We start from the raw sequence: 24,606 nt of genomic DNA, 5'->3' as shown, positions 1-24,606 counted from the left end.
TCATGGTCTGGTGAGGCCTGAGACATAAGGGTCCAACTGAAATGTAAATTAGACAAACTTTTTCTCTGTTGCCCAGGCTGGAGTACAGTGGTGCGATCTTATCTCACCGCAACCTCCGCCTCCCTGGTTTAAGTGATTCTTCTGCCTCAGCCTCCCTAGTAGCTGAGATTACAGGCGCACGCCACCACATCTGGCTAATGTTTGTATTTTTAGTAGAGACCGGGTTTTGCCATGTTGGCCACGCTGATCTCGAACTCCTGATCTCAGGTGATCCGCCTGCCTCGGCCTCCCAAAGTGCTGCTATTACAGGTGTGAGCCACCGTGCCCAGCTAAATTAGACACTTATCCAAGTGGGACATTTGACCAATCAGGCTGTTGGTGTCAGGTGATTTGGCTTGAAGTGAATTGACTCAGAGCCCTGCCATCTATGTATCTCTCTTTTACTTCAAAGCTTTCCCATGCAGTGCTGAGCTTTTTCTTGATTTACAAGTCTTTGATTTTTCAAAAGGCAGCAGTGTACTGCAGGTGCTCACAGAGGGGCAGAGTCTATTTTCCTTCTTTCTTTGAATCACTGTAACTTATTTTGATGGAAACTGATGCCTACAACTTTTAGGAACGTGCTGTTTCTCTTAGATGAGGCACGTCTTGAGCTGGATTCAGAGCAGCTTTCACACTAAGAACCTACCAGTTCGTTACTTTTAGTCCAAAGAAGTGGGCATCGCCTGAGTGTCCTGGAAAGGCCCCCGCTGGACAGATATCCAGGGCCTGCTTCCTGGGTGCTGTGGGTTGTGCAGGGGCACAGGGCCCCACACTCTAAAGGGCCTCACACTTGGTTTAAATGCCCTGCGTTTATCATCTTGAAATCCTTAACAATCTCATCTCTGAATATTTTTCCATCTGTAAGCAAAGTCAGATGGGACAATGCAGCCGTGGGCAGATTGGCACAGTATATGTGTCTCCTGTTTTTTGCTGCCCATTCACATACAGCATTCACCACGCCCCTGAGCACTGAGTTCTGTTGGATCCATCACGTGTGCGCAAAGCAAGTCCAAGGTAAGTGTGTGATGGCCGGGCACAGTGGCTCACACCTCCTATAATCCCAGCACTTTGGGAGGCCAAGGCAGATAGATCATTTAAGGCCAGGGGTTTGAGACCAGCCTGACCAATATGGCAAAATCCCATCTCTACTAAAAAAATACAAAAAATTAGCCAGGCGTGGTAGTGCAGGCCTGTAATCCCAGCTGCTCGGGAGGCTGAGGCATGAGAATTGCTTGAACTAGGGGAGTCGGAGGTTGCAGTGAGCCGAGATCGCCCCACTGCACTCCAGCCTGGGAGACAGAGAGCGAGACCTTTTTTTTTTTTTTTTTTTTTTTTTTTGGAGACAGAGTTTTGCTTTGTTGCCCAGGCTGGAGTGCAGTGGCACGATCACGGCTCATAGCCACCTCCGCCTCCGGGGTTCGAGCGATTCTCCAGCCTCAGGCTACCAAGTAGCTGGGATTACAGGCGAGCGCCACCACGCCTGGCTAATTTTTTTGTATTTTTAGTAGAGACAAGGTTTCACCATATTGGCCAGGGTGGTCTCAAACTCTTGACCTCAGGTGACCTGCCTGCCTCAGCCTCACAAAGTGTTAGGATTACAGGCGTGAGCCACTGTGCCAGGCCGACTCTGTCTTAAAACAAGGTGTGTTATGTTTATGATTCTGTGGGGGGCGGGAATGGGAGTGGGGAAGGGATGGCCTAATGGGAGGCCATGCTTTCTCTTCAACCCAAACTTTCTTTAAACACAGAAAGAAGGCTATGGACAAGGAGCCCTATTATTAGTAAGCCCTCCTTACTAATGCTACCTCCTGTGTCAGCCAACAGCATACACTGAAAATGATGACATAGAGAGACAGGAAAAGGTGGGGCAACCCACAGTGTCTTTTCCTTTCAGTCTCTCTTTTTTTTTTTAAAAAAAGAATCGGGGTCTTGCTGTCACCCAGGCTGGAGTGCTGTGGTATGATCATAGCTCACTGCAGGCTTGAACTCCTGGGCTCAAGCCATCCTCTCACCTCAGTTTCCTGAGCAGATAGGACCACAGGCGTGTGCCACCACTCCTGGCTAATAATTTTTAGTTTCTGCAGAGTCAAATTCCTGGGCTCAAGCGATCCTCCTGCCTCGGCCTCCTGAGTAGCTGGGACTTCTGGCGTTTCCTTTTAGTCCTTCTTGACTCATCAACAAGCTGAAGGCAGAGAGAGGTGGTAGAACGTGTGCAATCAATCAATGAAATAAACACAGTTGAGTGTGTTTCATGCAGGGTTCTCACTGTTCTGGTAAGAACAAAATACGTATGTATGAGCAATGAAACACAAATTCTATACTTCAGTGATTACAAGTACGAGTTAAGTGCTCTTATATTTGCATTTAAAATGAGTATTGCAGAAAACAAAGATGAATGGGTAAAAAATTCATGCTAATCATTTAAAATTTTAATTTGCCTTTACTGAAAATGACATTAAGTAATACATTTAAAAAGTCAAGAGAGAGACTGTTGTTAAAGAGAGAAAAAAGCTTTTAGAAGTCCCTTGGTGGCACTTTTTCTTGGTTTTTGAACTAAGGGCCCCTGCATTTTCATTTTGCACTGGGTCCTGGGGACCGGGTCAGGAAAGGCTCCAGGTACGAGATACACTGCCTGCTCTGTCACTGCTAGGGCCACCCCCACAGCTTCCATTTCCCTTTCTTGGTTCTCTCGCTTCCTGCTTCGTCCTGACACTGTGAAGTGTCATTGCTCCCTCAGTTAGAACATTCACCACACTTTATGTGGTTTGCTTTAATTTCTGACTGCTCTGCATGGGGGAGGGGCACTCTCTCTCCTTCTCCACTGTATATCCAGTGCTTAGCTCCTAGTAAGTGCTCAGTGACACTTACTTTTCATTTTTTACTATGAAAACTTCACATAGGCTGGGCACAGTGGCTCACGCCTGTAATCCCAGCACTTTGGGAGGCCAAGGTGGGCAGATCACCTGAGGTCAGGAGTTCGAGACCAGCCTGGCCAAGATGGTGAAACCCCATCTCTGCTAAAAATACAAAAATCAGCCAGGCGTGGTGGCATATGCCTGTAGTCCCAGCTACTTGGGAGGCTGAGGCAGGAGAATCGCTTGAACCCGGGAGGCAGAGGTTGTGGTGAGCCGAGATTGCACCATTGCACTCCAGCCTGGGTGACAAGAGCGAAGCTCAGTCTCAAAAACCACTTCATGTAGACATAAAATAGAGAAGGTAATTTAATGAACCATTGCCCTGTCTGCATTATCCTGCCATTCTTATATTAACTCAATTATTTTATTTTTTAAATTTTTTGAGACAGGGTCTTGCTCTGTCGCTCAGGCTAGAGTGCAGTGGTGCAATCATGGCTTACTGCAGCCTCCATCTCAATGGGCTCAGGTGATCCTCCCACCTCAGCTCCCCAAGTAGCTGGGACTCCAAGTGTGGACCACCATGCCCGTCTAATTTTTTGTATTTCTGTAGAGACAGGGCCTCTCATGCACCATGCATTGTGTGCATTTTTTTTTACCAGGTTGCCCAGGCTGGTCTCAAACTCCTGGTCTCAAGCAATCCTCCCCCCTCGGCCTCTTAAAGTGCTGGGATTGTAGGTGTGAGCCATTGTGCCCAGCCTCAGTCATTTTAGTCTCTCTCTTTCAAGCTGTTGAATTTCCTCAAATGGCTTGTGATTCTTGGTGGACAATCCCATTTATAAATAAAGAACTACAGTGCTTACTAGAGATTTCCTTTGCAGTTGTGTGCATTTGTTTACCTGAAGGCGTACCATCATCCCCTGAATGTGAGGGGGGATTTTCATCTTGGAGGAAGTGAGCAGGGCCTGGTCATCGGTTTCCTCCTCAGGTGCGTGAGCATGGAGCTGCTGGCTGCCTTGAGACAAGACATCTGCTGAAGGACGTGGGACTCGGCTCTAGCTCTCCACAGGTCTGTCTCCTGACAGAACAGAGCTGGAGGTCCATTCGTTTCCTCGCCCCTTGCTCCAATATCCCTACCATGGGCGGTCCACAGCCAAATCTGCCACTCTTTTTTTTTTTTCAGACGGAGTCTCTCTCTGTCACCCAGGCTGGAGTGCAATGGCGTGATCTTGGCTCACTGCAACCCCCGCCTCCCCGGTTCAAGCGATTCTCCTGCCTCAGCCTCCTGAGTAGCTGGGATTACAGGTACGTGCCACCATGCCCTGCTAATTTTTGTATTTTTAGTAGAGATGGGGTTTCACCATATTGGCCAGGCTGGTCTCAAACTCCTGACTTACTAAACAATTTTGTATTTTTAGTAGAGATGGGCTTTCACCATGTTGGCGAGGCTGGTCGCAAACTCCCGACCTCAGGTGATCCACCCGCCTTGGCCTTCCAAAGTGCTGGGATTACAGGTGTAAGTCACCGTGTCCAGCCATCTTCTGCTGTTCAGAGTAATTCTTAGGGTTCCTTCTGGGGCCGATGTTGTTCTGTGTCCATGGGACCTATAAATAGTCTTCGCGTTAATCCAGACTGCTGCCTATAGCACACTTGTTCTTCTCACTGTCTAAGCTCAGAGCCACTCTGGAGCAGAGAGGAGGTGAATGTGTGTGCCTAGGTTGCCATGTTGAACAGGAACCACTAACAGATATTCTTGGCATGGTTAAATAATTGTTTTCTCTCCCACTTAAGGTCAAGGAGTATCTCTTTTTCAATCTGTGGTCTCCAGGGCTCATCCAGAGGCTCATGGGTCTGAGTCTCCTTTTTTAAATGTTTTTCCCTGAGACGGAGTCTTGCTCTGTCACCTAGGCTGGAGTGCAGTGGTGCAATCTCGGCTCACTGCAACCTCCGCCTCCCGGATTCAAGCAATTCTCCTGCCTCAGCCTCCCAAGTAGCTGGGATTACAGGCATACACCACCACGCCTGGCTGATTTTGTATTTTTAGTAGAGATGAGGTTTCACCATCTTGGCCAGGCTGCTCTCAAACTCATGACCTCAGGTGATCTGCCCACCTTGGCCTCCCAAAGTGCTGGGATTACAGGCGTGAGCCACCGTGCCCAGCCTGGGTCTCCTTTTCATAGGGCCTCTCCTCCAAGCTGAGACAGAGCATCAGCTAGTGAGGCTGCCTCCTCAGTGCTTGAGTTTCAGGTCCACAGGGCCCCTCCTCCAAGCATCTGCATTTTAATGATTCCAATCTGTTATCTGTCTTCCCCCAGCCGTAGGGGTGGTGGCTTTTGACAGTGTTCTCTCCACAATACCTTAGCCCTCTTTTACCCTTTCAGTTACCTTGTGAAAAAAAAATGTATACCTAGTTAACAATTATGTATGTATTTATTGTAGAGACAGGGTCTCACTATGTTGCCCAGGGTGGTCTTGAACTCCTGAGCTCAAGCAATCGTCCCACCTCAGCTTCCCAAAGTGCTAGGATTACAGGCGTGAGCCACTGCATCCAACCCTAGTTAACAATTATTTATGTTAAATTTTCTGTTCCAATAACTGCTGTGGCTTCTGTTTCCTGACTCGACCCTGATAGACATGACTGCCAAAGAAATGATACATACCTGGGCTAGGCAGAGTGGCTCACGCCTGTAATCCCACACTTTGGGAGGCCAAGGCAGGCAGATAGCTGGAGTTCAGGAATTCAAGTCCAACCTGGGCAACATGGCAAATCCCGTCTCTACAAAAAATTTTTTGAATTAGCTGGGCATGGTGGTGCCTCCTATAATCCCAGCTACACAGGAGGCTGAGGTGGGAGGACCACTTGAGCCTGGGAAGTCGAGGCTGCAGTGAGCCGTGATCACACTATTGCTGTCTAGTGTGGGTGACAGAGTGAGACCCTGTCTCAAAATAAATAAATAAAATAAAATAAAGAAATGATACATGCTGGGCACAGTGGTTCATGCCTATAATCCCAGCACTTTGGGAGACAGAGGCAGGTGGATCACCTGAGGTCAGGGGTTCGAGACCAGCCTGACCAACATGGCGAAACCCCATCTCTACTAAAATACAAAAATTAGCCGTGGGTGGTGGTGGGTGCCTGTAATCTCAGCTACTCGGGAGGCTGAGGCAGGAGAATCGCTTGAACCCAGGAAGCAGAGGTTGCAGTGAGTTGAGATCGCACCATTGTGCTCCAGCCTGGGCAATAAGAGTGAAACTCCGTCTCAAAAAAAAAAAAAAAAAAAAAAAAAAAGAAAAGAAAAGAAAAAGAAATGATACACTAGGTATATCAATGAAAGGACAGATGGCCTGGCCCAGGGAGTTTATGAAGACTGACAAGCTAATAGCTGTCACGATACTCAGAACCCAAGGAAGTTTCATTCTACGCAAAAAATAAATAAAGAATTTAAAATAATTGTCTATTGATATATAGAGGACTGAAATTTTTTTTAAAATACAGACTTTGAAATCGGTCATATGTAGGTTTGAATCCAGGCTCTGCCACTTACCCACCAGGTGGCCTTGGGCAAATTACTGAACTTCCCTGAACCTCCGTTTCCACATGTGTATCATATAACAGGGGTTGAACAGCTTCCTTGTGGGGCTGTTGTCAGAAGAAAATGCATAAAGTATGTAAAGTGCCTGCCCAGAGTGAAAGCTCAACAAAGGATAGTGGACCTAGGATGTAGGAGGTGTTAAGAGGATGAGACCAGAGATCTGAGACCTGAGTTAAAGTTCTGAGCCTGCAACTGACTAGCCAGTGACATCCTCTCTGTGGCCCTCCCTCTCCTTACACCTGTACCAAGACCAGGTGTGGCTCTACAATTCTGTTCTCATCTTACCGGCCTGCAGCAAAATAGGCAAATAATGACAATGTCTGACATTTTTCATAAAGCTAAATTATTCAGTTTAGGCTGGGCGCGGTGGCTCAAGCCTGTAATCCTAGCACTTTGGGAGGCCGAGGTGGGTGGATCACGAGGTCAGGAGTTCGAGACCATCCTGGCTAACATAGTGAAACCCTGTCTCTACTAAAAATACAAAAAAATTAGCCGGGCGTGGTGGCGGGCGCCTGTAGTCTCAGCTACTCAGGAGGCTGAGCCAGGAGAATGGCGTGAACCCGGGAGGCGGAACGCCACTGCACTCTAGCCTGGGGGACAGAGCCAGACTCTGTCTCAAAAAAAAATTATTCAGTTTAAAGGATTACTATCTGAGATTTTGTTCTTCTTACTGTTTTGGTGTTAATGTCTTTTTTAAATGAAATGACAGGATAGTAGGGTATTTTTTTTTTTCCTTTCTATGTTCTGGTTTGACAAAGTAAGTTTGAAGAAGAGCAAGGAGCTGAGACTTGCCCAAACAGATTGGAAAACATATTGGAAAGCCTCAATAATTGGAACAGTGTTACTGGTGAATGTATAGGCAGACCACTGGAACAGAATGGCAAGTCCCAAAACTATAGATATTTAGTGTATTATAGAAGTGGCATCCAAGTCTTTAGGGCAAAGCTGGACTATTCCATAAATGGTATTGGCATAGCTTGGTAGCTATCTCAGCAGAAAAAAGTTGGATACATACCTTGAACTGTGCACCAGAATAAACTCCAATGGCTTTCAGATGTAAACACACAACCAGACTATTGTCTAGTAAGTCCAACATAAAAAAAAAAAAACTAAAAAGACTCAAAGATGACATGGAGAATTCTTTTATAATCTTGGAGTAAGACCTTTCAAACTATGATTCAAAATCCAGAAGCTATAAAAGACAAGATATTCGATTATGTAATACAAATATTTGTATAAGTAAATAACATATTTATATAGAAATAACTATATGTAAAACAATAAACACAGAAGAAAAAGTCTCTTTCATAGTAAAAATAAATACTACAAGCAAATCAAAAGGCAAGTAACAAACGGGAGGGAAATAATTGTAGGTGTTATCACAAAGAAAAGGTTAATTGATACCAAAGAGCACTTTCAAATAAATAAGAAACCAAAAGAACCATAGAATGCTGAGCAAAGCATATGGACAATTTACAAAAAAAGAACAAATAGTGGCTGGGCGTGGTGGCTTATGCCGGTAATCCCAGCACTTTGGGAGGCCGGGGCGGGTGGATCATTTGAGGTCAGGAGTTTGAGACCAGCCTGACCAACATAGTGAAACCCTGTCTCTACTAAAAATACAAAAATTAGCCAGGTATAGTGGCACACACCTGTAATCCCAGCTACTTGGGAGGCTGAGGCAGGAGAATCGCCTGAACCCAGGAGGTTGAGGTTGCAGTGAACCGAGATTACACAGTTGTACTCCAGCCTGGGCAACAAGAGCAAAACTCCGTCTCGGAAAAAAAAAAAAAAAAAGTACATGAACATATGCAAAGATGCTTAGTCTCATTCATATGAAGAGACATTTGTGACTTGACAATTTTGATAGAAGATATTTTCATAATTATAAGACAATAGAAGAGATTGCTATCTAGTTTCCTGAATCATCCCAGGAGACCTACACAGCTGAGCTGTGTAAGATCAGAGTGCAGGGACAACCGCATAACTGTATTTCTGATGCTGTTGTTTAAAAGACAAACAGGAGAGTTAAAGATAGGGCTTTCTGGTTTTTTTGTCTTTTAACTTCTTAAAAAGTAATCCTGAGAATTAAGTGCATCAAAGTTTCTAGAGTGCCTCACATTTCAGTACAAGCTGGAGAAGGCAGAAAGCAATGCTCTATCTTCTCTCCTTACACCTGGGCAGCTTTCACAGAACTATGCTCCTACCTGAATACCTTATGGCATCACAATGGGAAAATGTTTGTTTCTTGGCTTGCATTTGCTTTATATTTATAATTTTAATATTCTGCTTGGTGCATTTTGACATTTAATAAGGTCATGACAGAACACGGTGCTGCTGCACCAAACATCATCTTTTTCTTAAGCAAGCCTTGTACTTTGTTTTCCTTTTTTATTGTTTGTTTGAACAAAGAAAGCTGATTTTGTAGTGAAACCAATAAGAAACATATTAAAGAGAACAAGATTAGCTACAGAAATAGTAGCCTTTTGCCAAACTCTATAAAATTTTTGTTTCAGGAAACCAAAAAGTAAAATAAAAACTAACTGAATAAACAAAAAAAATTAATGAGAACAAGATTAACGACATAACCTTTTGCCAATCTCAATCTAAATATTTTATTATTTCATGAAACCAGAAAGTAAAAACTAATAAAAATAACAACTGAATAAGCAGCAACAAATTAATAAGAAGATTAACTATAAAAAGTAACTCTTTGTCAATCTCTATTTTAAAATCGTACTGTTTCATGAAATAAAGTCTGAGAGTTGTGGATGATTCTAAAATTCCCTCCAGGTCTGTGACAGGCTGAATTTTTTTTTTTTTTTTTTTTTTGAGATGGAGTCTCACTCTGTGGCCAGGCTGGAGTGCAGTGGCACAGTCTTGGCTCACTGCAACCTCTGCCTCCCTGGGTTCAAACGATTCTCCTGCCTCAGCCTCCCAAGTAGCTGGGACTACAGGCATGCACCAGCACGCCCAGCTAATTTTTGTATATTTAGTAGAGACGGGGTTTCACCGTGTTGGCCAGGATGGTCTTGATCTCTTGATCTTGTGATCTGCCTGCCTCGGCCTCCCAAAGTGCTGGGATTACAGGCGTGAGCCACTGCACCTGGCCGGTAGACTGAATTTTATTCCCTCGTCTGGTTAGCAGGTGGGACCACTGCAAACGTGGTCCCCAGAGACTCAGCTAATGAGCTGTCCTTCAAGTCTGCACCTTCCTTTGAAACTGGGCCAAAGGTGATGTCCTAACCCATGGCAGACCTTACTCCCACTAAAATCCCGCTTGCCCACACCAGGAAAGGCAGCACAGTAGAGGGAAGAGCTCAGGTTTTGGAGTCAGGCAGTCCTGGGCTCAAATACTGGCTCTGCTGTTCACCACCTATGAGACCTGAGTCTCAATTTCTTTTCTTTTTGAGATAGGGTCTTGCTCTGTTGCCCAGACTGGAGTGCAGAGGTGCAATCATGGCTCGCTGCAGCCTCAGTCTCCTGGGCTCAAGCAATCCTCTCACCTCAGCCTTCTGAGTAGCTGGGACTATAGGCGCACACCACCATGCCTGCTAATTTTTATTTTAACTTTTAATTTTTTTTTTTTTTTAGTAGAGATGGGGTCTTGCTATATTGTACAGGCTGGTCTCAAACTGCTGAGCTCAAGTGATCCTCCTACCTTGGCCTCCCAAAGTGTTGACATTACAGGCATGAGCCCCCATGCCCAGCCAGTCTCAGTTTCTTCATCTGGAAAAGGATACGATTAAAATTTACCTCGTGGAACTGTTATAAAGGAGAAATGAGATGTAAAAATGAGGTCTTAATATATCATGTGGCATACAGTAAGTGCTTAATATATGAGTATGTATATATGACTGTATTTTTGTGACTGTACAAATAAATATATAGGTAACATACTACACCTGCCTTTGTAAATTGGAAACTCGGAATAAGAGACATATGTCCTTAGAAATACTTAAGATCAAAAGTGTTCATTATATAATTTAAAAAAGAATAAAGAGAAAAAAACCCATTGTTTCAATATAATACAGTGCCTTGATGGGATGCTCATATAGTTCCAAGACTTTACATCTATTAACCCATCCAATCCTAAAACAATCCTTAATAATGCTGTTATTCCTGTTTCACAGATGAGGCACAGAGAGGTTAAGTAACCTGCCCAATGCTACACAGCTAACAAATGAGAGAGGAATCAAATCCAAGCAGTGTAGACAAAGAGTCTGTGCTTTTTTTTTGGAGGGGGGGGGAGGGATGGAGTTTCACTCTTGTTCACTCTTGTTGCCCAGGCTGGAGTGCAATGGTGCAATCTTGGCTCACCACAACCTCCACCTCCCAGGTTCAAGGGACTCTCCTTGCCTCAGCCTCCTGAGTAGCCGGGATTACAGGCATGCGCCACCATGCCCAGCCAATTTTATATTTTTAGTAGAGATGGGGTTTCTCCATGTTGGTCAGGTTGGTCTCAAACTCCTGACCTCAGGTGGTCTACCCGCCTCAGCCTCCCAAAGTGCTGGGATTACAGGCCTGAGCCACCATGCCTGGCCAACAGTCTGTGCTTTCAACCAAGGTGAGGGTTGCAGGGGAAGCTCAAGTGAGCCTCAGCTGCAATTATGGGCATCTCTAGACCTGTACTGTTAATATACCAGCTACATGGAAATGTAATTAGATGAAATTAAACATTCAGTTCCTTGGTTGCACTAGCCACATTTAAAGTGTTCAACAGCCACATGTGGAGAGTGGCTATCATGTTGGGCAGCACAGACATAGAACACTTCCATCATCACAGAAAGTTCTACTAGACAGTACTGTTCTAGATAATTCTAGGTAGTATTAGCCAAACATAAGACACGAACTCAGCTGTCACTGCATGGATTTTTAATTAAATACCACTTCATAATGTTATTTGCACCTAGTACTTTTTTTTTTTTTTGAAAAATAAGACATGCCATAAGTCGTGAAGTTAACAAAATATAAGCATCCGCACAGAATATATTCTAAGGTGACTTCACTTACATCGCTTCTCAGACACACAAGTAACCTTTTGTCTGCCTATCAGCCAGTGTTGGAACAGCTGTGGAATTCACATGGAAGGCTGCCGGGCTGGTTCCCCAACACTAGCCTGATGGAGTCCTGTATCCTCACCGTGCCATCAAACTGGCTGGTTTCCACTAGAAAAGCAATGGAGAGTCAGCTCTCCCATCTTTACCCAGCATTCAACTCCACACTGCAAAAATTGCATAACCTGAACCCCGATGTGATGGCAACTGAAGTTTAAACCCAAGTTTGGTGACCTTGCTTTAGGTAGCTGGGCTGCTCGGAAGGGTCCAAGGTGTGATATTTAACATTGCTTGCAACATTCAAGAGGGCTTGGGGACGTCAGAGCCATGAGTAACAATAACGAACCAGGGCTATGAGTGGAATCCTGGTGTACCCCTTCCCCATCCTAACAGCCAGTGCTGCGTATGGCCATCAGCAGACAGTCCATTTATACCACGGGACAAAGATTGGGAGGAACTAGCCCAAGAGAGATGATGGCTCCACACCCACTGTGCTTCCTGACTACTCAAGTGACCTACGTGTGGCTTCCACTCAGGAAACCACCATTTAACTTTCTGCTCAGCCCTTTCATGGCTCAGATTGGTGCGATGACGCCACTGCTCCAAACCGGAAGGCAAGGGAGCTTCCCAGGCCTCAGCAGCAGTTCCTGGGTGGCACTGTCCCCATGATCTGAAGCAGACCTGAAATTACAATGCACTTTTATTCACTCATCTCAAGAAAGCTGGCCGGCCCAAGGCTAAAGGGCCCATAACCCCCCCCCCACAAAAAAAAAGGGGAAGGAGGGGAGCAGAGTAAGTTTGGGAGCATATATATGCCCAAATTATTACTGATCACCTGGGTTTGACCCATCTAAATAGCCTCCCTGCTCACCTTTTCTTTCTCCCTCCTGCCTCCACTCCCAGCTTTAGAAAAATCATTTGGGAAAGGAGGAATATATAAATAGCAGTGAAACCTGATTTTAATTTCCGCTTTTTGTTTTTTGTTCTTGCGGGCTCGGAGAAGGTAACTTATTCCCCCTTCCGATTCTTCCTCCACACTGAACAAGCCCTCCTTTTCAATCAGTGCTGGTTCTGCTCTTCTCTTCCTCATGAACCATCAGTGGCTCCCATGTCCTCTCAGATACACTTTAAACTCCTTAGGCCAGGTATTCAAGACCCTCCATGATTCGGCCTCCACTGCTTATCTTTTTTTTTTTTTGAGACATGATCTCATTGTCACCCAGGTGGGAGTGCAATAGCGTGATCATGGCTCACTGTAGCCTTGGCTTTCTGGGCTCTAGCGATCCTCCCACCTCAGCCTCCTGAGTAGCTGGGATTACAGGCATGCACCACCACACCCAGCTAATTTTTTTAATTTTTAGCAGAGATGAGGTCTTGCTATGTTGCCCAGGCTGATATAAACTCCTGGACTCAAGTGATCCTCCAGCCTTGGCCTCCCAAAGTGCTGGGATTACAGGCATGAGCCACTGTGCCCAGCTTCCACTACTTAGCTTTGAGACTCATCTCCCACCACCTTCCCTGGCTCTCCTTTCTTTGCCCAGCTCCTCTTATCTCTGTGCCTTTGCAAATGCTGGCCCCTCTGCCTTGGGGGTGATCACCCTACTTTCATATGCTTTATACAAATCTTAGATTTGCTGCTCATCTATGAGTGGGGCCAAAATCATCTCTACTTCTGAATACCCCTTTGGGCTCACAGTCCGACCTTTAGCAGAGTCTCCATGATGGTCATTTTCTGTGGCCACCACTGCACTTCACACCCATCAGAGATTCCTGGGTATTTGTGCCTCCCTCTGCTGGCCTGGAGGACAGGACCTATGTCTTATCTTTGTAGCTTGGGTCTTCCAAATGCTTAGCACATAGTAAATGCCTTATAAATATTGTTGAATTGAGTTGATACTCATCCTAAGGGAAAGGAACCCACTGCCCGTTGCCACCTTAGGCAGTTAAGACCACACAATACAGAAGTGGTTAAGACGCAATACAGAAGTGGTTATCACAGACAACAGATGTTAGTTTTTGAAGTCAAGATACTAAATCAGTATTAAGCACAATCCATAAAGATAAGTGATCTATCACACTGGTCTCTTAACACTGTTATCATGCCTATTAAAGGCTGTCTAGGGAAGTGGTGAGTGTAGCTCTAAGTAGTATTCATTGGATGGAGAAATGCCACAGATCCTATGGGGATTATTTAACCTTGCAAAGGAACCCTAGGGAGGAAACTTTCTAGCAAGACTGCATGGGGCCCTGGGGGTTTTAGCAGAACATCTTTGTAAATTCTTAAGCTTTCCAGATGTGAAATCTCGGGATTGCAGCATCGCATCAGAATCACTGGTGGTACCAGTTAAGAATGCAGACCCGTGGGCCCCACTCCAGTCCCACTCAACAGTGTCTGCAGCTGGGGTGCAGGAATCTGCATTTTACATACACTTCTAGGGGATCCTTATGCCCATTAAAGTTTGCAAACCTTTATCTGCCCCTCTCAAAAGTATACCATCAGTCTAGGGGAAGACAGTCACATATGCAGCCAGGAAGAAAGCAACAGCCCTGTTTTTGAGAATGCTTGCTCCTCCCAGACATATATGCGTGGGGATGAGGACCCAGAGAGTCTCTATTGACTTTGGGGAAATTAACCAGTAACTCGAGCTTGGCTTGTGGCTCTGTAATGGAGAGACGGAGGACAGGTGAAGAGGCTGTCTCTGAAATGAGCATCCCCATCTTTCCAGAGGGGGCACTGGTATGCAGGGGGAAAAAAACACATAAAATGGCCAGATATTCTACCTATCCTTTTTTAAGTGGTGCAATCACCTTTTGTAAGAGTAAGGGGGACTTTTCTTCCTTAATGGGCTGAAGCATCATCACACTCTCCTATCCTCCGTATTCTTCCCCTTCCCTTAACTTCCTAATTTCTTTGGGGGCAGGAGGCAGACAAACAAGTAGTCCTCACAGGACCAAAACCAAATTCGTTTTCAGAGTAGATCCAATTTGAACATATCAAGCACATCTTCCCTAGAAGGGCACAGATGACTGGAAGGCAGATGTACATTTCTGAAACACAAATGTCAGAACCTTCCACCCAGGGTTGGCCCAGCCTGCCATGTGAAGGCAACGCGAGTGCTATCACAGATACGGCATCAGGAGTGTTGGGGAGAGATCAGGCATGCACGTGAGGTGGAGGAAGACGAGATTTAGAGGTGTCCAGGCTTTTGCTGGATTTGAGAATTAACAGCAGACTCTCTGTCTTGTCTTAGCTCTGAAGGATACAGCATCCTTTGGTCACTGTCGGAGGAAGCTCGGTTACCATCCTCAAGGATGGTAGAAAGGCTTTCCAAATCCCGCTGGGCTAATCCAGGCAGAGGTTGGATTCTATCCCGCCCACGTGGAATAATGCTTCCATCCCCCTACCCTCATCATTTGAAATTTCCAAGACCAAGATAACGTATCCTTTCCGAGAGACAAAGGCTTTTTGAGATCATCATCCATAGAGTTCTCAGTTAAAAACAAAATGAGACTTGAAAGGCAAGTTTTAGGATTCAGGGTTGAACCACTGTCAGCCTGGCAGGGACAGTTATAAATAGAGGGAGGCGAGTCTCATTCCTTCTTGGTGTGCTCTAGGACTCGGTAGGGGACCCCAGAGGCACTTCTGGAGCCGTGCTCTTCTTGCATGACTGGCAGTGTGGCAGGAGCGTAGATCTCAGAAATGTTGTCATTGTTTTCCAGAGCCCCATAGGAAAAAGAAGCTTTGAGGTCAGGCTGGACAGTCATCCCTTTATCGTGCATGTTCTGCATACCTGAAATGAAATCCATTTTCCCCAAATCATTACGTGGTAAGGGGGCCGAGGAGGCCGCATCTCTCTCTATCCCGCCCCAGACTAATTATAGTGCTCAGCAGCTAATCATGTGCATTGTCAATTTCCTGAATGCTTTAGATTTAAAAGAGAACACCCACAAATATACACTGGAACTATTACGGTTGCCAAGCAACAAGGGATGAATCTTCAGGAAATATGCACACAGACCAGCTGCTGTCAGGAGGAACCCTCAGTTGGCCTAAAGTGAGGTGGGAATGTCGGTGTGGGCCCCAGGTGGAATGGAACTAGCACTGTGCTTTGAACGTGGTAGATGCCAATGCTTCACTTCTGAATTAAATCAGGATCCAGGAAACTTTGTTACACTGTCGAGGAAAGAGGATAATTTTCGTGTCATGGGCACTTGAAGGTGACAGATTCATTCTGATGCCCAGAGGGAGCATCTTGGCCTTTAACTTTAAAGTCCCTGGTCCACATAAAGGGGAAGGTGAGATTTGCTTATTATTACTTCTGGGTACTTTGACAAGGGATTCCTACTTACATTTGAGGGCAAAGCCTTTAATCTTTAATTCCTTTACCTTTGTCCTGCAATTCTGCTAGTCAGGTCAGGAGGAACGTGGTTTGTTTGTTTATTTATTTATTTACTGAGACAGGGTCTTGCTCTGTCACCCAGGCTGGAGTGCAGTGGAGTGATCTTGGCTCACTGCAGCTTCAGCCTCTGGGGCTCAAGCGAGCCTCCCACATCAGCCTCCTGAGTGGCTGGTACTACAGGTGCATGCCACCATGCCCGGCTAATTTTTGTGTTTTTTTTGTTTTTTTTTTGGTAGAGATGGGGTTTCACCATGTTACCCAGGCTGGTCTCAAACTTCTGGGCTGAAGTGATCCACCTGCCCCGCCTCCCAACGTGTTGGGATTACAGGTGTGAGCCATTTCACCAGGCCGGTTACTTTTGAGGCCAACTTTCCCTGCCAGAGAATCAAGACTTCAAATTCTGCCTTCAGGCCGAGTCATAAGAAATTGAATGCAATGAAACTATGATGATAATAACAGCTGACATCTAACTGTTTAATATGCCCTGGGCACTGGGCTAAAGCACTTTCTTTTTTGAGGTGTGTGTTTTCCAGGCTAGTCTTGAATACCTGGGGCTCAAATGATCCTCCTGCCTCAGTCACCCAAGTAGCTGGGATTACAGGTGTGAGCCAAAACACCTGACTGGGCTAAGCACTTTAAATAGTAACAGTAACAACAATAGCAATGACAATGGCTTATGTGTATTGAGTATTTAATTAGTGGCAGATACTGTTCCAAATAGTTATAAAGTTCTATCTCATTTGATCCTCAGGATGACTAATAAGGCAAATGAAGCAGGAGAAATGAAGCATGTAATTTGCCTGGGATCACACAGCTAGTAAGAGGCAGTGCCAGGGTCCAAACCTGGGAGTTTCAACTCGAAAGTCCATCCTCTTTTTTTTTTTTTTTTTTTGAGACGGAGTCTCGCTCCGTCACCCAGGCTGGAGTGCAGTGGCGCGATCTTGGCTCACTGCAAGCTCTGCCTCCTGGGTTCACGCCATTCTCCTGCCTCGGCGCCCACCACCACGCCCGGCTAATTTTTTTTTTTTTTTTGTATTTTTAGTAGAGACGGGGTTTCCCCATGTTAGCCAGGATGGTTGCAATCTCCTGACCTTGTGATCCGCCCGCCTCGGCCTCCCAGAGTGCTGGGATTACAGGCGTGAGCCACCATGCCTGGCCGGAAGTCCATACTCTTAACTGAAAGCTGTGTGGCTTCCCTATATACCTGCACTTAATCCCCAAACAATCCTATGACAGAGATGAACTACTGTCCTCATTTTCTGGATAAGAAGAGATTCAGAGAGGTGAAGTAACTTGCCCAAGGTCACACAGCTAATGAGAGACTGAGGTGGGATCTGCCACCAGAGCCTGTGCTCTTATCCATTCTGCAAATGGCCTGGGAAGACCCAGTCCGCGAAAGGCCCTTTGGCTCCCTATTGCATAAGACTTAACTGATGGTTCTTTGAAGGGCACAGTTTAAGAGTCTGTGGTTTGGATTTTGGGGGAGGGCAGAAGAGGGAAGTGGAAGAGCTGAGGAGGTGCCTGTCCTCAGGGAAGAGAGCTGGCTTAACAGGCCTGGTTTACCTTTTGGATTTTGTCAATGCCCTCCAGCCAAAGACCAACAGGAATACACCTATAGTCTAACAAATATGGGTTTATTGACACATTGCAATGAGAGAGATGTACACGGCGGGGAACCATGAACCATCTAAGAGAGGGCTACAAAGGAGTTATTGTGGGGTTGGCTTGGACTAGGTGATTTTGGGGAGGGTTCAAGGAAGTGAGGCTTTGCTTTGGGTTGGATGCTGTCAGGAAGCAGGGCTAATTCCATAATTGGAGATCTTAGTTTTTACCTAGAAGATGCCTAGACTGAAGCTAAAGCTGTGCCTGGTAAAGAAGCGGCAGTCTCTCACATTAGCAAGGTCAGAGGGATGTTTGGTGTTTTTCATGATTTGGACAATGTCCATTTTTTGTCTATGTTTAGACAGGCTAGCAGAGTAGTCCTGTTTGTGTTTATTTATTTATTTTTAATTTTAGGAAAAAACCCTTTTCTTCCCATTCCACCTGCTTGTGTCCTGATCCATCACAGCTGCAGAGTGGCCTTGTCTGCTGTTGATGTTCTGTGAAATTCTTTCTGGTCAACAGGAAAGGGCCAAGGCCCGGCTGAGAGTGCCAGGCTAGCTCCTGGAGGTCGGGGCTGTTTCTCGTTCTCATTTTTAAGAAGTCTTTCAGGTGCCTGAATTACTCAAATGTTCTCCAAATTGTGGTGTGGTAAATTTCTGGAATTTGAATACCTCTTGAACAGCAGTTGTCTGTTGTGAAGATATGAATCTAGGTAGACAAAAGGCAAGATCCTAATGCTGACCAGGGAAACCAAGTGGCTGGAAAAGCACCTCTATTTAGACTGAGACTGTTCAACAGTTTTATTCTGCATGTTCTACCTGCCACCAGGTCAAAGAAGTGTGTGAAACTTCCAAAGGTTTTTAAAGCAAAAGGGAAGTGAAACCAAATATAACCAGGCATCTACCATGTCCCAGACACCATGCAAGAGGCCTTTACACATATGACCACTAGCCTGAAAGAAGGAATCCCAGTTACAAGTGAGGATGAGAGGCCTTGGGAGGTCACACAGCAGGAAGGTGGTAGAGTTGGGATTTGAATCCAGGTCATCTGAAATCCAAGCCCACGCTCTTCACAGTACAGAACACCTACAATCGGAAGTGTCCTGACAAGCCACTGCAAGGGCAGGGTCTCCCTGATTCAACAGCTGACTTCCCACTGGTCACAAGGTACAAAGAAAAAGCTGAGAGCCACACCCACAAACAGACCACAGAATGTTGATATCTAAGATTACCTTAGGTTACCTTCTATTTTCCACCAGAAAATACATTTGTGTATATATATATATATACACACACACACACAAATACTGATATTGATATATACACAGTTTATAAACACACGAACACACGTATACATACACATACTTGCACACACAGAGTTGACACCTCACCTATCTGGAATTCAGCTATCCAGCGCCCTCATCTATCCGGAACACAGCCGAGAAACAAGGAAGTTAGCAAAAAAGGAATCTGAGCAGCCAGATTAGACGTTTAAAAAGTTCATGCACCAAAGCTCATGCACTTAACTCCTAGGAGAAATCTTAGGCCCCCAACTCAGAGCTCCTTCATTTTGATTTCATTTGTAATTTGAACAAGCTGGGTTGAAGGAGCACATTGACACTGAGTTACTATACTCAGGCAGGCTGGCTACAGCAAGAAGGACAGACAACACCTTAATAACGAGAGAGGAGGAACTAATATAAAAAGTAGACACATAAACCCTGGGGCCATTTAATGTAGGGGCACACCAGTCAACCCTGAGAACACACCTGCATCACAGTGTTACAGCATGAAAACCTCTCGAGTAAGCAGTCCTCTAGACCGTCAATGTGTTTATATTTTGTTCATGAGATTGTGTTAATGAAGGACAGGAGATTATGTTTTAGAGAGAGTTCCATCTTGTATAAATAAAATTAAAATGTTAAGTGTGAAAGCTAATGGTCACCAGCAACCTACAGAGTTTAGGTCAGCAAATCTGAGGTTGGTCCAATGTCTTAACTTTTCTAATCCAAATTCCTTTAGGCTAGACAAGCACTCTCCAGTCCTCCACAGGTCCCACCACTCCCTGCTGGGCAGCATTTGGCTGATTCACATGTTTATGTTACTGTCAGGGCTTACAGACATTTAAATTTGTGTTTCTCGGTATGAATCCTTAGCTTGCTAGGAAATCAGGCTTTCCAGAATGATCCACTCCCTTGTGGCATCCAGGGAGTGAGATTATAATATTTTAATTTCATTCCACTCATTTTCCTTCCCCTATCTGATCATTTCATTCCAACTAGATGAATGGATTTTTCCATTTGCAGGCATGAAGCCTGGGGCTGCAGATCCTAATTATATTGAGTATGAATCAGAATTTTATTTAAAAGATCCCCAAATAGACACGGAACTGGCAAGATGTGCTCAAAACCAACCGAGGTGCCTCAGCCATTGTCTATCCTTTTGCACAAAATTAAAAAGAAAAGAAAAGAAAAAAGACAGTGAGAGAACAGTCACACGATAAAGGCACAGCACAGCAGTTGGTTGTCTCTTTTTAAATAGGAAGTAGCAGTCATTCTATATGGATGGTCAGCTAGACCCACAGGGCTTTAACCTTACCTGGCATGGCATCCATGGAAATATAGGGCTCAAATGGAATGGCCTTCTTCCTGTTACGCGTGATTAAGAAGACGCCCAAGAACGCGATGAGGCACCTGAGGAATGGAGATAAGATAGGAAGAGAAATAAGGCCAGGAGCAAGGTCGGGGAGGGACACTTTCAGGCTCAGGTGATGGAAAGAGGTAAAAAGGCTTGCAGGCTGCGGAGGAGGGCTCACCGCCCAAGGAGCCCTGAGAGGCTGCCAGCCTGGGATCAGCAGGGGCAGATGCAAGTTGAATAACAATAGCTGGAGTGGCCTCACATGCCCTACACTCTCCATGAGCTGTAATCAGAATAAATTAGACTCTCCTAGGCGAGCTTCTCATAGCTCTTCACTTCCATTCAATCGGGATTCTCGGAAGCTTGCCTTTTAAAATATTTTTTTAAATTGAAGTCATTCATTTCAATCACTACTGAAGTATAGATAGTAAAAATCAATAAAAATTGGAGAGTCCCTGTACTCCTGGTCTCACTCGGCCAGGCAGGTGTATAGCCTTCCAGGTTATTTTCTGTTTTGTTTTGTTTTTTCCCTTTTTCCTATAGCTTACATAAACAAGCATACTTTCTAAACATTAAATAAAGTATAATTTATAAGCAGAAAAATGCACAAACCCTAGATGTCTAGCTGAATGAATTTTGCTTGTGGAATCATCAACCAGGTCAAGACAGAAAATACGTCCATCCCCCTCAGAAAGTTTTCCTGGGCCCCTTTCCATTTCATGCCAGCCCTTCCCCAGAGGTACTACTATCTTGACTTCTCTCACCATGGATGAAATTAGTCTGTTCTTTAATTCACGTAAGTTAAATCATACAGTATGTACTCTTTTATGTCTGGTTTCTTTCATCTGATAAAATGTTAAGATTCATTTTCCTTTTTTTTTTTTTTTTTTGAGACAGAGTCTCGCTCTGTCGCCCAGGCTGGAGTGCAGTGGCGCAATCTCGGCTCACTGCAAGCTCCGCCTCCCGGGTTCACGCCATTCTCCTGCCTCAGCCTCCGAATAGCTGGGACTACAGGCGCCCGCCACCGCGCCCGGCTAATTTTTTGTATTTTTTAGTAGAGACGGGGTTTCACCGTGGTCTCGATCTCCTGACCTCGTGATCCGCCCACCTCGGCCTCCCAAAGTGCTGGGATTACAAGCGTGAGCCACCGCGCCCGGCTCATTTTCCTTTTTTATTTTTTTATTTTGATTTTTTTTTTGAGATGGAGTCTCGCTCTGTTGCCCAGGCTGGAGTCCAGCGGCAGGATCTCGGCTCACTGCAACATCCACCTCCCGGGTTCAAGCGATCCTCCTGCCTCAGCCCCTCTAGTGCCTGGGATTACAGGCATGCGCCACCATGCCAGGCTAATTTTTGTATTTTTAGTAGAGACGGGGTTTCTCCATGTTGGTCAGGCTGGTGTCGAACTTCTGACCTCAGGTAATCCTCCTGCCTCGGCCTCCCAAAGTGCTGGGATTACAGGCGTGAGCCACCTTGCCCAGCCTGTGATTTTTTTTTTGATGAATGTGTTCTAGACATGATTCTGTGTCAGCACCTACAGACTGGCCTCAAGTTTTCAAAATGGCAGCATGGCATGCTATTATCTGGATATGGCGTAATTTTTTAACACTTGTATTCTACTGCTGAGCATTTCTATCGTTTTCAATTGTTTGCTTATACAACTAATTTAAAAATTAATAAATAGCCTCATACATGTGTCTTTGCATCCCTGTTGAAGCATTTTTCCAAGATAAATGATTAGAATGGAATACTGTATCAAAAAGTATGCTTGTGTGGATTTTGTGTTGCTGTTGTTACATTTTCCTCCCACATTCAAGTATGCTAACTGTGGTAGTAGGCTGGCCTCCTCATCCTCTCGCCAGTGTGGAATACTATTAATCCTGTTAGTTTTTGCAAAATGATGGTATCTCATGTAGCTTCAATATGCATTTCTTAGATCCGAGGTGAGGTTGAGAGACTTTTCATGTGTCAAAATGTGATATTTGAGAAATGCCAAAGAGATTACAGTCCAAAAGAGAAGGGGAAGATAAAGCCCTTAGAGGAATAAAACGCTCATCTCTGGGGACAAAGCTCCAAAACCCCACAGCTCCTCTGACTCTAAAGGATGGGGCAGCTGTAGCAATAAGGGAGGGAGAGGGGCAACCTGCCTGGAATTCTACACACAACGTTTTGGGGCCGGCAAGCAGGACAGAACTCACCCCAGTGCAAACATGCAGATGTGCAGCACGTCCTCCCCGATGAAGTCCAGGTAAAATATTGCACCTGCAGCAGCAAATCATAGAAAATACCGTTGAGCTGTTTTCAAATCACCCATCTGCCAGTCTGTCTAGAATCTGGCTAAGCTCTCTTCCTTTTAGGAAAGTAAAATGATCAAAACTTATTATGACTGTGCCTTACAAGAAGAAAGGAATAAAAGCCATTTAGGGGATCAGGTTGTCAACTTTTTTCCACCTTAGGCCCCTCTGATCTCTATGTTGTTTTTTAACTTTTATTGGGGGATAATATTAGACTCACAAAAATGGTGTAGAGTCCCCATGCACCCTTCCTCCAGCTTTCCCCAGTCATATCTTCCATAACCACAGTGCATAATCAAAGCAGGAAAACAACAATGAACACTTACTAACCAAACCACAGACCCCGTTCACCAGTTTGTGCCTACAGTCGTCTCCCCTCCATCTTTCTTAAGATAGATAAACAAGGCTTTGTGCTTATGTTGTTAGAGCTTTCTAACCTCATGTGGCCAGTAGATCCCAAGTCTGTGAGTCTACTCCTATGGTATGGGAGTGGGGTGGGCCTACTGCCCCTGCCCTGAGCCAGCCTTTGTCTGGAATCATCTCACCCACACAGGCCTCCAGCTGCATTACTGAGCTCCTGATTCCCTGCCTTGACTTCTGTTCTCACTCAACCACGGTGTTTGCAATTCCTTTCAACCTTGACTGGACTTCACGCTTCTTGACTAAGCTTCTTGACTCAGACTTAGCTTATGGCTTCTGGCTGTTCTGGGTCAATGCCTCATGGCCCCTGGTGCTGCTCACAGCATGGGCCCTGGAAGCTGTGTGTCTGTGTGTTCCTCCTGTGTAGACAGGAACTGCAGCACCACTTGTCTTAAGTGTTGTGCAAAGCATAGGGCTTTACAGCCAGGTTTTCATCAAAGGAAAGCACTTAGTTCTTATTGGATTTTTTACTCTAAAGATTTTAGTCACCTTTTATACCATTTAAACAAACAAACAGCTTTATATAATTGCAGCCTCTGAGGCCACTACAGAAAGAAAATGAAAAAAAAAAACGAGAGGTGAAATAGAGGAAAAGGGGGCTGTGATGCTAATGATCACTTATTGAGCATCGATGATGTTGCAGTGCTATGCATACTCATAATCTCTAAAGTTATATAGAAGAGATTTGTGGTCACTTAGCCAGTGGGGGTTGTGGAGCTAGAAGATAGCAAAACTTGTTAAAGTACACACAGTTCGGCACAGGGCACATTTGGATCATACCCATTACAATTCTAGGAGGTAAGTGTTATTATCACTCCCATTTTATGAATGTGGAGCTGAGGCTCAGAGAGGTTAAGTGATGTATGCAGAGCTGATGTGCGTCTGTGCTGGGATACAAACCCGGGTCTCTCTGTCTGGAAATCCTGCACACTCTCCATAAACACATACATCACTCTACGGGGAGAACAAGTCAGCAGAATCAGCCTCCCTCTGCCCTGGGATAATACCCTGCTGCTAAAGTAGAAGACAGAAATCTAGCAATGGGTCACCCTTACCTGCTGTGATAGCAATGGTTGTGGATAGAATGTAGCCCACACTGGCAATCAAAGAGGAATCATACATCTGTGAGGCTTGACTCAAAAACCTTCAACACAAAAGCACACCAGTCAGTGGGCTGTGGAGATGTTGGAAAGGCTAAGAGCTGACAACAGTAGAGTTTGATTTGAAATATGAAGATGATACATTTAGAAATGTTCCTCAGGTTTCTAAAAATGCCACCCTCATGTTACAGGGCACCGTGTATCCCTGGTCTGGGGTTCATGCTTGATTCCCACTCTTCCCCTAGACACATAGCTAAGGCCCATCCCCATTTCCCAACTGAGCCATGCCATCATGGTCTCACACCTTTGGCCACACGGTTCCTGTCACCTGAAATGCCCTTCTCCTCACCCCCCGTATCCCCACCCCACTAAAAAGAGCCATTCCTGCATCTCTTACACCCCTGCCCCCAGAAACTCTTATAGCACTAATCACGTTCTGCCTAGTGTCATAATTATTCTTTTAAACAAAATTTCTTTTTAATTTGAAAATAATGTGATCACTGAAATAAATATAGGAAAAAGAGAAAATCAGAGTCCTTCCTAATCACTCCATCTATGATAAACAATACCCTCGTTTTGGAAGATATTCTTTGCCCTTTCTCTGCATAGTTGCTTA

General features: G+C 45.1%; 1 protein-coding gene across 3 annotated transcripts in view; it reads right to left on the bottom strand.

The window, feature by feature from the left end:
• Positions 1-7,622: 7,622 nt before the first annotated feature.
• Positions 7,623-24,606, bottom strand: part of NIPAL3 (NIPA like domain containing 3) — a 60,220-nt gene continuing 43,236 nt past the window's right edge. For 2 of the 3 annotated variants that reach the window (XM_032759318.2, XM_032759316.2), the window contains 4 exons: positions 23,946-24,034; positions 22,375-22,438; positions 20,141-20,235; positions 7,623-15,332 (listed from right to left, as the gene is read on the bottom strand). In XM_032759318.2, coding sequence (XP_032615209.1) covers positions 15,133-15,332; positions 20,141-20,235; positions 22,375-22,438; positions 23,946-24,034 — 448 coding nt within the window. In that variant the 3' untranslated portion in view covers positions 7,623-15,132. Of the gene's footprint in view, positions 15,333-18,933; positions 18,966-20,140; positions 20,236-22,374; positions 22,439-23,945; positions 24,035-24,606 lie in introns of all 3 variants that reach the window. The other variant, XM_032759317.2, reaches the window with a different exon arrangement.

Source organism: Hylobates moloch, unplaced genomic scaffold (assembly GCF_009828535.3).
Source record: "Hylobates moloch isolate HMO894 unplaced genomic scaffold, HMol_V3 SCAFFOLD_9, whole genome shotgun sequence".
Classification (NCBI taxonomy): domain Eukaryota; kingdom Metazoa; phylum Chordata; class Mammalia; order Primates; family Hylobatidae; genus Hylobates; species Hylobates moloch.
Note: the sequence above shows the minus strand (reverse complement) of the source record. Positions and strands in the feature narration are given on the sequence as shown.